The sequence below is a fragment of the Bos mutus genome, chromosome 15 (assembly GCF_027580195.1).
Source record: "Bos mutus isolate GX-2022 chromosome 15, NWIPB_WYAK_1.1, whole genome shotgun sequence".
Taxonomy (NCBI): domain Eukaryota; kingdom Metazoa; phylum Chordata; class Mammalia; order Artiodactyla; family Bovidae; genus Bos; species Bos mutus.
This window is the reverse complement of record NC_091631.1, coordinates 47,747,236-47,761,475: the sequence shown is the minus strand read 5'-3', so window position 1 is coordinate 47,761,475 and position 14,240 is coordinate 47,747,236. Positions and strand designations below refer to the sequence as shown.

General features: G+C 50.3%; 1 protein-coding gene across 1 annotated transcript in view; it reads left to right on the top strand.

Moving 5' to 3' along the window:
* Positions 1–14,240, top strand: part of SORL1 (sortilin related receptor 1) — a 170,357-nt gene that overhangs the window by 25,259 nt on the left and 130,858 nt on the right. The window contains exons 3-5 of the mRNA XM_070384065.1: positions 1,126–1,251; positions 9,309–9,470; positions 11,095–11,162. Of these exons, the coding sequence (XP_070240166.1) occupies positions 1,126–1,251; positions 9,309–9,470; positions 11,095–11,162 (356 nt within the window). The remainder of the gene's footprint in view (positions 1–1,125; positions 1,252–9,308; positions 9,471–11,094; positions 11,163–14,240) is intronic.

Sequence of the window (14,240 nt, the reverse complement as noted above, 5' to 3'; positions counted from 1 at the left end):
CGGGATTCATCCCGAGTTCCCATTCCTTCCTGGGCCTCACCTGTCCTTTATTTTTAATGCTTTTCTCAGTTCTAAGTCAGTGTTGTTAGTATTATCTTCACCTGTCAGGCTCCTTTTTAACCCACTGATTATATTAATTTCACAGTGAATGGGGTAGGGAAGTCTAGGGTCAGAATATCTGACAGCTTCCATTTTTTCCATCCGTTTCTGGAGGTGGTACGGCTATCAGGTTTCTGGCTTTAGAGGCAGGCAGCCCGGGTCAGGATGCCACATTGCTGCTTACTTTTACTTTGGCAAGTGACTCATCAGCCCCTGTTGCCCTGTCTGTAAGATGGCTTTAATAATTGCGGTTGCTGTGTAGGGTGGGGGCGAGAGCTCTCTGAGCTCATCATGTGGAGAGGGTGGCACACGAGTTACTCTTCTGTTTCATACCTGTGGTTACCGGGGAGCTCGAAATGTGGAAGCAGCAGAGAAATAAATACCATTGGCACCTGCACAGACCTGGCTGCTATTGCCCTAAACTCAGAATCAGTCCCCTGCTTACAAGGTCAGAAGACACGGTGCTGGAGCGGGGCTCTGGGACCCTGTATGCAGCCTCCATGCGTGGTTAGTCACTCAGCACTGCCCTCTTTTTTTTTAATATCTCTGGAGCTACTCTGTGAAAACCTATGAAGGTTTTCTTTTTTTTTTTTAGTCTTCTGGAATGCTGTAAGGACAGAACTTCCCAGCAGAGGGACGAGAATTAGATTACCTTTTGGGGACATTTCAACAGATGGCAAAACAAATTCTCAAATCCCTTCCCCTCAGTCAACCACATTCTCCGGTCTGGGCCTCTGGATGTAATTTGTTAAAATACTCAGCCTGGCCGTGGTGAGGAGCTTATCATGGTTTCTGTCCACACGTCTCCCCTCCAGGGAATCATCGTGGCCACCAGTGTGGGGACAGACACAGAGGTCGTCTGCTTCTTCTTTGTGGGTTGTCTTCACATCTGTGATTTCGTGGTATCGGGGACCCATCAGGACCAGCATGCAGGATGCTGGGGGCGTATTTGCGAGCAGAGACGGAACCGCCCTTCTGCCGCATCTCTCACTGATCCTTTTCTTCCTTCTCACCTCCTTCTTCCAGGTGTACGTGTCCTACGATTACGGAAGGTCATTCAAGAGAATCTCAGAGAAGCTGAACTTCGGTGAGGGGAACAGCAGCGAAGCTGTGATTGCCCAGTTCTACCACAGCCCTGCGGACAACAAGCGTGTAAGGATGTCACCCCTTGTGACTGTGTAGGGCTGTCTTTGGGGGCTGTGGCTGACTAGAGGCGGGCTGGGAGATGGGACTCTTGGGGCATCTTTGCAGCGTGACTGGTGTCTGAGGACTGTTTTTCTGCTCACCTGGGAGTCAGTGACAGAAAGTCACTCTCAGGGCGGGACTGTGCATAATCAAGCAGGCTGGGATCCTGGCCAGGCAGGATTTCTAGACAAACAAAGGCAGGTTAAAGCACAGAAAATCTGCCAGCTGCCAAATAAATTGCCTGACTTATAGGTGGCAAAAGCCCGGATCCACTGGGACTGGCACTGAGGTCTAATCTAGGTCTTCCAGGGCGGCTGCCAAAGTCTTGGTTTTATGGGCATCACTAGTGTGTGTACACACGTGTGTTTGTGTGTGTGCACTGCCTTCCCTCCAACCTATACTGGGTCTAGAAAGGAAAACCAGGGCAGCTGATACTGCTGGCGCTCCTGATTTGTTTTCCCAGCTGGCTGGCCCGGGGCTGTGGTCCTACAGGGGTAGCCGGGCAATTTGGTTTGGAGGAAGCCTTGACTTGAGATTGCTTTGGGCCCCAGGAAGGAAGCGGGGTGTGTGTGCAGGAGTCAGGCAGCCTTCTGGTTAGGTAGCTTTAGCTCGCAGACTTGTCTGTGGCTGCTTTCTTTCCCACTGTAGTGATCTCCCACTCATTCCCAGAATAGGATGGATGGCTGCTTCAAAGGATGCTGAAAAACTAGCCTCTTAGCAGCAAAAGTGCAGGAGTGGGTAGCTGCTGCTCTTTGCTCATCCAGGAAGGAAAGAGAGTGAGAAATCCACAGGGTCCTCTGACCAGGTCCCCTGCCCCCCTCCCCCCACCCTCCTCCCTCCCAGCACTGGCTTCTCAGGTTGCCTGTGGTTTGTGAGCAAGGGCTGTATTCAAAATATTTAGCCACTGGAAGGGCACTGACCAATCAGAACAGACTGGATCTGAAGGGAGCTGGGTCCTGAAGGCCACCCTGCTGAGCCAGGCATTAACCTTTCAGTTGCTGGATTGTGGGCAGATCCTGGGGAAGGGGCCAGGCCATTGGGACTTTAGACGGGGCCTCTCATGGGTTTAAATGGGCCGTTTATTAACAGAAGCAATTGTGTTTTTGTTTATTTAATTTCTTTTTTAAATTGAGTTTTAGTCGATTTATAATGTTTGTTGTGCCAATCTCAACTGTACAGCAAGAGGCAATTGTGTTTTTATTTTAATTATTTTATTTAAAAAATTGAAGTATAGTTGATTTACAGTGTTGTGTTAATCTCTGCTGTATAGCAGGAAGCAATTTTTTTTTAAAGATTTTTTTGATGTGGATCATTTTAAAAGTCTTTGTTGAATTTGGTTGTAATATTGCTTCTGTTTTCTGTTTTGGTTTCTTGGCTACGGGGCATGTGGGATCTTAACTCCCTGACCAGGGATCAAACCCACAACTCCTGCACTGGAAGTATGGAGTCTTAACCACTGGACCTCCAAGGAAGTCATAGCAGTTTTTTTTTTTTTTTTTTTAAAACAACTTGAGTAGTTATTACTGGTACCCTCTAGTTGATATCAGCCTTGCCTGCTGATCCTTGCATTGCAGGCAGATTCTTTACCATCTTAGCCACCCAGGGAAGCCCCCTGCATGATGATCTCAAAGTTGAGGGGCAGTTAGGACAGATGCCCCTCTAACCTGACTCCAGGGTGACAGAGCAGTTTTCCTCTCTATGGGGAAAAGCGCAGAAAGGTGTTGAAGGGAGTTGGCTCTCTGTGCCCTGCCCCTACTGCACTGGGGCCAGGCAGGCCGGGGGTTGCGGATTCCCAGTATTCCCAGTACCTTGAGTGGTTGAGGAGCCCTGCCCCAGAGTCCAGCTCCCTTCCCTGGCTGCATCTCCCGTGGATCCATCTGTGTGCCCCCTACCTCTCAAGAATCGTACAACCCTTGGCCCCACCTCTCAAGAATCATACAACCCTTGGGATAATTCCTTTGAGAGGTTGTATGTATCTAGTATTGTTATTACTATTATTACTACACATTGTCCCAAAGTTGTTTTTGTTTAGTCACTAAGTCGTGTCTCTTTGTGATCCCATGGACTGTAGCCTACCAGGCTCCTCGGTCCATAGGATTTCCCAGGGGTGGGTTGCCATTTCCTTCTCCAGGGGATCTTCCTGGACCAGGATTGAACCTGTGTCTCCTACATTGGCAGGCGGATTCTTTACCACTGAACCACCAGGGAAGTGTTAGTGTGTATTAGTCGCTCAATCGTGTTCGACTCCTTGTGACCCCGTGGACTGTAGCCCACCAGGCTCCTCTGTCCATGAAACTCTCCAGGCAAGAAGACTGGAGTGGGTTGCCATTTCCTTCTCAAGGGGATCTTCCTGACCCAGGGATCGAACCCAGGTCTCCCACATTGCAGGCAGACTCTTTACCATCTGAGCCACCAGGGAAGCTGTGTCCCAGAATTAACTCTTGCTGAAGTTGTGGCCTTGAAGCTGCCTGGTTGTCCCCGTAGAGTCTCTGTTTTCAGCCCCATCTTGTGCCCTCATCACCTCAACCGCAGGGCACAGCTGTCTGTGAGCAGGCTTGTCTCCCTTCCTGCTTGTCTCAGGTTGTGGTGAGCAACCTGCTAAGTCCGCCCATTGGAAGAGTCAGAAGACAGGAAAGATTGTGGGCTCGTGGGGTGGGGTGTTGGGGTTAGTGCAGGAAGAGGATCTGGGGCCTTTGGAGCAGAAGCAGCAGGGCAGGGCCCAGGGCCTAGGGGCGAGGCGGGAGGAGGACTGGGGGATGGTTGCAGTGCAGGAGCTCCAGGGGCCGTGGGTGAGGTGCAAGCAGTGACCTCAGAGCTGTCCCCTGAAGGGCAGGGCTGCTTCCTGGCGCTGAGCCGGGGATGGTTCGGAGTTGGTGCGGAGGGCTGCCTCCTTGGAGGACTTGTTGGTGGTTGGACCTGTGGCCCAGAGCAGGCTCAGTGAGGTTAGGCCTGGGGTGCCTGACTGCCCAGAGGAGGCTGTTAGCCCTCCTCAGACCTCTCAGGGAGGAAGTGATTCTAACTGTGCGGATGACTTCACTTACTTTTGCCTTTGTGCCTTGGAAGGCAGATTGCCCCCTCCAGACCTGCCCCTTCCTGAGAAACATCACCCAGGTCTAAATGCTTTGCTTACCCCACCCCCCAACCCTGAAAGGTGCTGGGTCCTGGCAAGTCACCTGTGCACAAATGTTTTCACCGTGGCTGCCACAGAGGGCAATTGAAACTGGTTGAAATGACTGTTAACAGCTGCTAGGAAAGGTCAAGATGTCACGAAAGGGAACACGAAAGTCTGGCTGGGGGGGCGCGTGGCCTGCGGAAGGGGAAAGATGGTGTTGCTTTAGGCAAATGGAGCGGCTGTGGGGTCATGTGAGAGTTTGGGTCTATTTTCAAACCGGCCCGCCGTCCCACTTCCTTCTTCCTGGTCCTGTGTGCTGACGCCTGGACCAGCGTGTGGCTCTGACCACCCGGCAGTTCCACCAGCTTCTTGAGGAACCCGAGACCAGTCAGCAGTGTCCAGACGTGTCTGGGCTCTTTTAAGGTCTCTGGACGTGCAGTCGGGTTTCTCAGCCTCCACTGATGTGGGAGCGGGTCCTGTCTTTATCCAGAGGGTGGTCCTGGGGGAGAGGGTGAACCATGCCCTCTCTTTCTCTTGGTTCCCACCTTCTGGGAGTATGTCTCTTCACTGCCTCCTCTGACTGTGCTCTTGGTTTCTCCACTCAGAACCAGAGAGAGTCACTTATGCTGACATGGAGATGAATTCTGTGCTGTCTTTTGTTTTCTTTCTGGAGGTCTTTGTATTTTAGGAGGAAACGTAGCTTTAAGCTAAAGGATGAAGCACCTCTGGAACATTAGGTGATTGAAGACAGACTAGGAGGTGAGAATGCTCCTGAAGTTGCCCAGTTCAGGAAGCACTTACCTAGTAGGTCAGCTCTGCTGGCCAATCCATGGGGTCACCTGAGCAGACCTGACAGCCAGGCAGTCCCAGGACTGAAAGCAGAGTGCGATGTTCTGTGGACACATGATAAGGTTACTTCGGGTAGGAGGCACACATGCCTAAGGGCAGAATGGAAGCTGCTGGTCACTAGAGCTGGGGATCGAGTGAGGTGGGACCAGAGATGTGAAGGCTTCGCGGGTGCTCGGGATTAGGCCTGGAGCCTCAGAGATGGGCACAATTTCTGTAGCTGGAGCAGGGCTGGTGGGAGCTCTTGGGGAGAAGGGCATGGGCAGAGGCTTCAGGATGCCAAATGTGGTTTCCCTGCAGGTGGGGAGGGGAGAGTTTGCACTGAATGGCTTCGTGATGTCATTGGGGCCCCATCTGAAGAGGGAGCAGCTTGCCTTCTGCCTGCAGGTCTGGAGGGAACCGTGGAGTGGTCTGAGGTGGGGAGTTACTGTGAATACTGTCTCTTAGGAACATGTGTCTGCCGACAGCTGCAGGATGGCCTGGGCGGGCAAGAGTAGAGAAGGTTCAGCAGGGGAGCCCATGGCTAGCCTAGGCGTGAAGTTGCCCAGTCATCCGACCAAACCGAGGATCACCCTCTAAGGGTCTCACTCCCTGATGGTCCTGGAAGCCAGGAGGATGAATAAAACCCTGTGCTGACCCCCAGTTTCCTTGGAGTGTCCAGTAGGGCCGCAGGCCACACTAGGAGCCCTGGGAAGAGAAAGGAAGGCACTCATGGTGAAAAACATTTTAGAGGAAAACATAAGAGGGGGGCGACTGATTGAGAGGGAGGCCCAGAGGAAGGCAGTGGGAAAGAGGCCCCACATGAGTGCTGGGACTGCGCAAGGTGTCACGTGGGCAGGACTTGGCATGTGTGGAGGGAGAAGTGGGTTTTGGGGGAAGGCGGCAAAGAATTTGGTTTTGGACAGAGTAGAGTATTTGGCACATCCAGATGGAGGTGCTGAGAAGGTACAAGAAGGACCTGAAATAGACTCTTCTGGGAGATGTCAGGGTGGAGGTGGGGATTTGAGGGTCTCGGAAAGCATGCTCTTGGAGGCAGTGGCGGAAGCTTTGTGGGAGGATGAACCATAAACCAAGGTCTTAGCCAAGCATGGAGGAGTCAAGGAGGTCACCCAAGGGCAAGAAGCTGAAGAAGACAGAGGAGCTGGTGAGAGAGAAGCAGAGACAGATGGGCAGGGGTGGGGTGTGCAGCGTTGATGAGACAGTATCCAGAAGGCAAGAGGGTTTCCAGGGGAGTGTGAGGAATGGATTAAGAGAGGAGGCACATCACTGCGCCTAGCAGTCCAGGCTGAGACCTATGGGTTCAATTTGGGAAGTCTGCCTTTTAAAAAAATTTATTTATTTTTAATTGAAGGCTAATTGCTTTACAGTATTGTGTTGGTTTCTATCATGCATCAACGTGAATTAACCATGGGTGTATATATATATATATACACACACACACACACACACACACATGTCTGGGCTTCCCCAGTGGCTCAGCGGTAAAGAAGCCGCCTGTAATGCAGGAGCCGCAGGTTTGGTCCCTGGGTTGGGAAGATCCCCTGGAGGAGGGCACAGCAACCCACTCCAGCGTTCTTACCTGGAGAATAATCCCATGGACAGAGGAGCCTGGCAGGCTACAGTTGTGGAGAGTCGGAAACGACTGAAGCGACTTAGCACACATGCACGAATACATATGTCCCCTTTCTCTTGAGCCTCTCCCACCTCCCTCCCCATCCCACCCCTCTAGGTTGTACAGAGCCTTGGTTTGAGCTCCCTGAGTCCTGCAGCAAATTCCCGTTGGCTGTCTGTTTCACATATGGTAGCGAACCCGTCTCCATGCCACTCCGTCCATTCGTCTCACCTTCTCCTTCCGTCCCCACCTGCGTCCAGAAATCTGTTCTCTATGTCTGTGCCTCCATTGCTGCCCTGACCGTATGTCCACCGGCACCATCTTTCTAGATTCCATATATAAGTGTTAGTGTACGATGTTTGTTTTTCTCTTTCTGACGTCCTTCACTCTGTATAACAGGCTCTAGTTGTTGGGACGAGAGTGGTGAGGATTGATGAACCAGCCGGACGCTGATGTGTGTGCTACTGCCTCCTAGTCACATTGGGGGGCTGACGCTCTCAGCATCCGTGTCCCCCTTAGTAAGAGAGGAGATAACACTCTCACGGCCGGGAGGTGCTGCGGGCACTCTGAGGGTGAACGGAGGCAAGGTGTGCAAGCGTTCAGCCTACTTCCTGGTACAGACCCAGTGCCCTTAACAAACTGGAGCTGTCATCGTGAACATCGTGACCGGGCGTGTGACTTCCAGGCCTTCAGATGTGAAACTGCAAGCAGCCATCTGATGAGTGCTTCTGGAGAAAACACTTGAAACTGAGAGAACATTCCCTCCCCCAGTAACCAAGACGGTTTCAGAGCAGGAAGATGGGCCGTGTCATTTCTAGTGGAGGAGGGACACTTTTATACCCCAAATTATGATGGTCCTTTTAGGGTCATCATTGTTTTTTATCACTGTGCTTGTGGTGCGGATAGTTTCTGCTCTCACAGCATGTATTACCCTTTAGAGTGAGATTTAATTAGGCTTCTCCAGAGTCTGGAGTTTGACATTAGATGCTATGGGGGAAACAACACATAAAACAGATGCCCAGGGAGTTTTCAGTCTGGATGTGGGGAGCAAGCGGGAGGGAACAGGAGCAGGAACCTATGGCAGCCATGTGCAGACAAGCGCAGGGTGTTCCTGCAGGCTGGGGTTCTGAGTGCTGAATGGGTTCTGAGCTGAAGCGGGGTCTGGAGCAGGTGGGGTCCATTAGGGAACGAGTCCTTGGCCTGATTCCCGTGCATCGTTGATTTCTGGGACGTCCCTGGCCGGCTGGCCGGTGGTGGTGGCGCTGGGTCCCCTCGGCTCTAGGTTTGGTTCACAGTCAGCTTTGGAGCCACGCCTCCAAAGGGCCGGCCTCTAGCCGTGAGTGTGTGCGTGCACGCATGCGCAGGTCCAGCCACCTTCCAGGGCGACCAGCCTCATTCCCTGGCGTTCCCCTCGGGCCCTCAAGACTGTCGTCACGCCAGTGCTCTGTGTTTCCCCTCCTGTTTGATTCTCCAAGTCAAACTGCCCTGGCCACGGCGTGTTCCTTCCCGGTGGGAGTCTTGCCTGCACTATGAGGCCTAAATCTTCCGTGGAGTTGTGTCCTGTTCCCCAACCGCAGCTCATCTATGGCCTGTGCTGCCTCAGGACTCTGTCCTTGGTTTCTCAGTTACTCTCATTTCCCCTTGAACTGGAGTTGGCCATGGATGTGGCTCTCTCCCACATCAGGCTGGAAGGTGCTTAAGAGGAAGCATCATCTGTTTTCTCTGGGGTACCTCTGGCATCTGGTCCGTGGGGAATATTCAGGGCACATTTCTTCAGTGGAATTGCTTTGGTCCTTTCCAGTAGAAAACTCTTTAGGCCGGCAGTCCCTCTCCAGCCAGACTTGTTCAGAGTCGCTCACCCACGCAGGGAGCAAAATAAGCTGAGGCCCCTGCCCGCCCACTGGGCCCCAGGGTGAGTCTGCTGGCCCGAGTGCAGCTGAGTCCTCAGAGCTGCCCTGGCACCTGGCACCGGGGCATGACGGGGAAGCTCAGCTTCCTGGGTGGGCGTGATGTCGGGTATCCTCCCGGAAAGGCCTGTCGGAGTATGCACAGACAATGAGCAGACTGGTCCACGCGTAGTCAGTCTGGAGAGCAACCCTCTGTCCCCTTTCCTAGAGCCACGCTCTGACTATGACTGGTGACCACCCCCCCCCTCAACCCCCACCCCCAAAGAGTGAGAAAGGCCAAGTCAGTGGAAAGAAAGGATGGAAAGACTTGATTAGCTTCATTACCTGGATAAACAGGAGCACCATCTGGCTTCACCATGGCCTGTCCACACCCTTCCTTTGCCAAGCCTTCTGTGGTATGCACCAGAGTCTCTTCATTGGCAGTAGATGGCAAGAAAGCCACATTCAAGGGCACCATCCCAGGCCTTCCATGCATGGGCACTGGGTTGAGGAGGGGGCATCAGGGGCCTGGCCAGGCCTGCTCTGAGCCCCTCTCCTTTCCTCGCAGTACATTTTTACAGATGCTTATGCCCAGTACCTCTGGACCACGTTTGACTTTTGCAACACCATCCAAGGCTTCTCCATCCCATTCCGGGCAGCCGACCTCCTCCTGCACAGCAAGGCCTCCAACCTTCTCCTGGGCTTTGACAGGTCTCACCCCAACAAGCAGGTAAGAGAGCTTCGGGAACGCGGTCAGGTGGTGCTTCCAGAGGTTTCTGTTCTGCCCGGGTGGTTCGCCTGTCCTTTGGGTGACCTGTGCAGCTACCATTTCACTTCCCACGGCTACAGAAAAATATATCCCCCTGGCGCTCTTGGTCTGCATCCTGGCCAGGGAGTGACACCCCTCCGTGGCCCCGTTAGTTATACATCAGGCCCTTCTCACTGCTCGGGTGTGTCTCTTAGGCCTGGGGGTAGATTGGGGCTCTGGAATTGGATCAGAGAGCTAGGTAGAGAAGGCTGATGGCAGTTCTGCTGGGACCTCTTGTTGAATTTCTGTTCTACCTTTCCCATCCTCGGCCTTCAGCATACTGCCCATGCCTGTCATTTAGTTGATGTTGTTTAGTCGCTAAATTTGTCTGACTCTTTTCCAACCCCATGGACTATAGCCCGCCAGGGTTCTTTGTCCAGACAATAATACTGGAGTGGGTTGCCATTTCCTCCTCCAGCAGTTCTTCCTGGATCAGGGATCGAACCCACGTCTCCTGCATTGCAGGCAGAGTCTTTACCACTGAGCTGCCAGGGAAACACTTATTTGATGTTACCATTAACTTAAATATTCTCCCTGTGTGTGTGTGAGCACACACATATGCATGTAATATAATTGTGTGCATTTTCCTCCTGTAAGCAAGTTTGAAGGAAAGGTGAGAGATGAGAAGAGAGCCCAGGTAAGTTTCTGTCTCAGGGTTGAAACTTGCCATGTCAAGAGTATTGATCTGGCATAATTCTGTGAAACCTGTCAGTCCTGTGGGATTGGGTTCACAATGAGTTTCAAATGGCTGTGCTCAGAGGAACCTTGGAACAATTCTTTTTCTTTGCAGGTTTTAACCAAAACATGACCTGTTTATCTTTACTTGCCGTGGGAAGTAACCTAAGCTCAGGCTGGGTTGGTTTACCAGTATAGGTGGATGATTGTTCTTTTCGATCTCCTGTTTCTCACTCCCTGGTCCCCAGGAACCCTCAGTTTTTGTCTTTGGAAGTCGAGGGGCTTTTGCAGAGATCGGCAAGTCAGTTTCTCCTGGCCACACCCTGTGTATTCAGGTGATTCCCTTTGGTGCTCTGATTCTGCACTAGCCAAAGTCCTTTCCATTCAGCTCTCATCGCTGTGGCCCATATGGGTTTTTAAGGACACTGTTTCTCAGATGAGAAGTACTGGGTTTAATCCTTTTGCTTTAACCACCACTTGAGGATCTTAAGTAACATACAGGATTGGCCAAAAAGTTCACTCAGGTTTTTCTGTAAGCTGGCACCAAAAACCCAAACGAACTTTTTGGCCAAGGCAGTATAATTTCTGATAATCTGTAAAAGGAAGAAAAGTCATGTTTGTTTTTCCTTCCTTCTGATATGAATGCATTGAGACCTTAGTGACTATGGAAAAGAGCACAGAGGTGATCTATCCTGTCCTTCCCACCCTTGCTGGCACGTGGGTAACCGAGCTGGCTGAGGTGATCTTACCTGTCTTCACAGGTGGCATATTGTGAAGGGTGGGGTTTCCATGGTGTGTGCTGGCCAGGCCATTCAGGGCTCATATGTTGTGCCTCTTGCATCCTGACCACTTGTCGCTTTGGTCTTTGCAGCTATGGAAATCAGATGACTTTGGCCAGACTTGGATCATGATTCAGGAACATGTGAAGTCTGTTTCTTGGTAAGTCATACCATCTAAGAAATTGGAATTATATAGTTTCTTTGCTTCAGCTTCTCGCTCCTCCATGCAGGGCAAATCTGCCCTTCTCCAAAAACGGTGAAGCGTCTGGTTCAAGAAATATACATTCCGGGCCCAAGAATTAGAACTGCAAGTGTAATAGGCTCACCATGGGGGTGAGGAAGGAAGGTAACTTGTGGGAGGAGTGACAGAGCCTTTGCATTTTCCAGTCCATCAGGGAATCCAGGGGACTCTTGAAGCTCTTGCATGTATAAGAATTTCTAAAATACCTTCATTTTTAGAGCATCATATCAGAAGCCAGGGTTTTTCTCTAAAACTCATTTGTTCATTCATAACATTTTTTGAATGTCTGCTGAATACAAAGCATTCCAGATGCTTTAGGGAGTAAGAAGCTGAATAATTGATAGATATTAAGGAGACTGCAGTTTAGGAGACAAGGAAAGACATTTTGTGCATATAACACACATCCTGAAAGAAGCACGAAGTCCCACAGACATAGCACAAGAAGCCACAGGTGGGTCATGGTCCTTCCAGGTGGACCACAGACAGCTCCACAGAGGAGGTTACTGTTGATCCAGGATGTGCACACCAGGTGGGGCGTGGCTGTGCCAAGGAATGCGGAACAGGATCAGGATGGCTCGTAGCAGAGATGAGGCACTGTGGTGCCTGGGCGGAGAACTCTGAATCTTATCCTTGGACAGTGTATTGGGAGAAATTCAGAAAAGGATGTTAGTATCAGAATCTGCAGGGCTTGATAAAGGAATTTGGACTGAATTCTGAAAGCAGTGGGGAGCCTTTGTCAGTTTTTGAGAAAGAAAGTGAAATTAACATGACTACCCTTTAAGAAGCACAGTTTTTTCTGGTTTTAGTCACTTCTGATATTTTACTGTTACCGAGATGGTGTATATAATCCTTTTATTTTTTAAAGGTTTTTTTGTGTGTTTGTTTTGTTGTTTTTTGATTTTTTCTGGCTGTGCTATGCAGCCTTCGGGATCATAGCTCCCTGACTAGGAATTGAACCTGCCCCCTTGGCAGTGAAAGCACGGAGTCTTAACCAGTAGACCACCCTATATAGGGAGCTCCCTATAGTCTTGAATTTGTGCATATGCAGACAAATGTGTAAAATAGATTCCCAGGAGTGGACTTGGAGGGTCTGTGGGGAAAGTCAAGCCATTCACACCTGGTAAACTTGTTATGTCTTGATCTTGCTGCCCCTAATCAGCTCCACTCGTATGGTCTTCTCCGTTTCCCCTTTTCACTTTCTAGGTGCTCAGGTCAAAAACTGTGAGTCGTCCCGGATTCTCTGTTGTTTCCTGCTTCACGTTCAGTCCATCAGGAAAGCCTGTTGGCTCTGCCTTCAGTACATATGCAAGATCCGCTCCCCAGCTACTGCTTTACTCCAAACCACTGCTGTCACTCACTAGTCATCCAGCAGGTCTTTCTGCTGCTTCTTTTGTTCTTCTAACATTCTCAGAGCACGGCCATGTTGATCCTGTTAGGAAATAGGTCAGATCAGGGGACTTCCCTGGTGGACCAGTGGTTAAGAATTCACGTTGCAACATAGGAGAAGTGGGTTCCATCCCTGGTTGGGAAACTAAGATCCCACATGCCATGGGACAACTAAGCCCGCACATTCTGGAGCCTGCATGCTGCAACTAGAGAGTCCATGTGCTGCAAAGAAAGATCCTACATGATGCATCCTGGATCCTGCATGCTGCAGCTGAGACCTGACACCGTCAAATAAATACATACATAAATATTAAAAAAGAACCAGGTCAGATCATGTTCTTCTGCTTCGAACCCTTCTACATGTTATCGTTTCTCTCAGATGAAATGCCAGCTCCAGTCCCACCACGGAGTTTCTGCACTTGCTGTTTCCTCTGCCTGGAAAGCTTTTGCTGAAGATACACTTGCTCCTCTACCTCATTCAGGTCTTCTTAAATGACTAACATTCTAGATGGGGGTCTTTCCTAAGGATCCTATTAAAATTGCAACTGTTCCCCTCTCATTCCCAATCTGCTGTAGCCTGATCTGTTCTTTTCTTGCACAGCACTCATCACATCTTAATACACTCTTATTATGCTTGTTTATTTGTCTTTCTTCAATAGAATAAAAGTCCCAACAGGGCATGGACTTTTGTCAGGTTTGCACTGGTATATCCCCAGTGAATGGATCATTGAGATTGTAACTTTGCCAAATTTCCTATAGAAAGTGTCAAAAGTTTCACTTATTCTCAACAACATAGAATTGTGCCTTTGTCCAGTCAGTCTTTTAGTGTCAGTTTAATTTTAATATGCATTTTTCTTTCTTTTTAAAATTTTTTTGTCTTTTGGCCACACCATGTGGCATGTGGAATCTTAGATCCACTATCAGGAATTGAACCCACATACCCTACATTGGAAGCATAGAATCCTAACCACTGGACTGCCAGGCAAGTCCCTGCATTTTTCTTTTTATGTGTGAGTTTGAACATCTTTTAAGTCAGTTCAGTTTAGTTGCTCAGTCGTGTCCAACTCTTTGCGACCCCATGAATCGCAGCACGCCATGCCTCCCTGTCCATCACCATCTCCCGGAGTTCACTCAAACTCACGCCCATCGAGTCAGTGATGCCATCCAGCCAACTCATCATCTGTCGTCCCCTTCTCCTCCTGCCCCCAGTCCCTCCCAGCATCAGGGTCTTTTCCGATGAGTCAACTCATCACATGAGGTGGCCAAAGTACTGGAGTTTCAGCTTTAGCATCATTCCTTCCAAAGAAATCCCAGGACTGATCTCCTTCAGAATGGACTGGTTGGATCTCCTTGTAGTCCAAGGGACTCTCAAGAGTCTTCTCCAACACCACAGTTCAAAAGCATCAGTTCTTCGGCACTCAGCTTTCTTCACAGTCCAACTCTCACATCCATACATGACTACTGGAAAAACCATAGCCTTGACTAGACAGACCTTTGTTGGCAAAGTAATGTCTCTGTTTTTGAATATGCTGTCTAGGATGGTCATAACTTTACTTCCAAGGGTTGCTTTTACTTCTTTTTTGGGGACATGTCTGTTCATGCCCTTAGCCC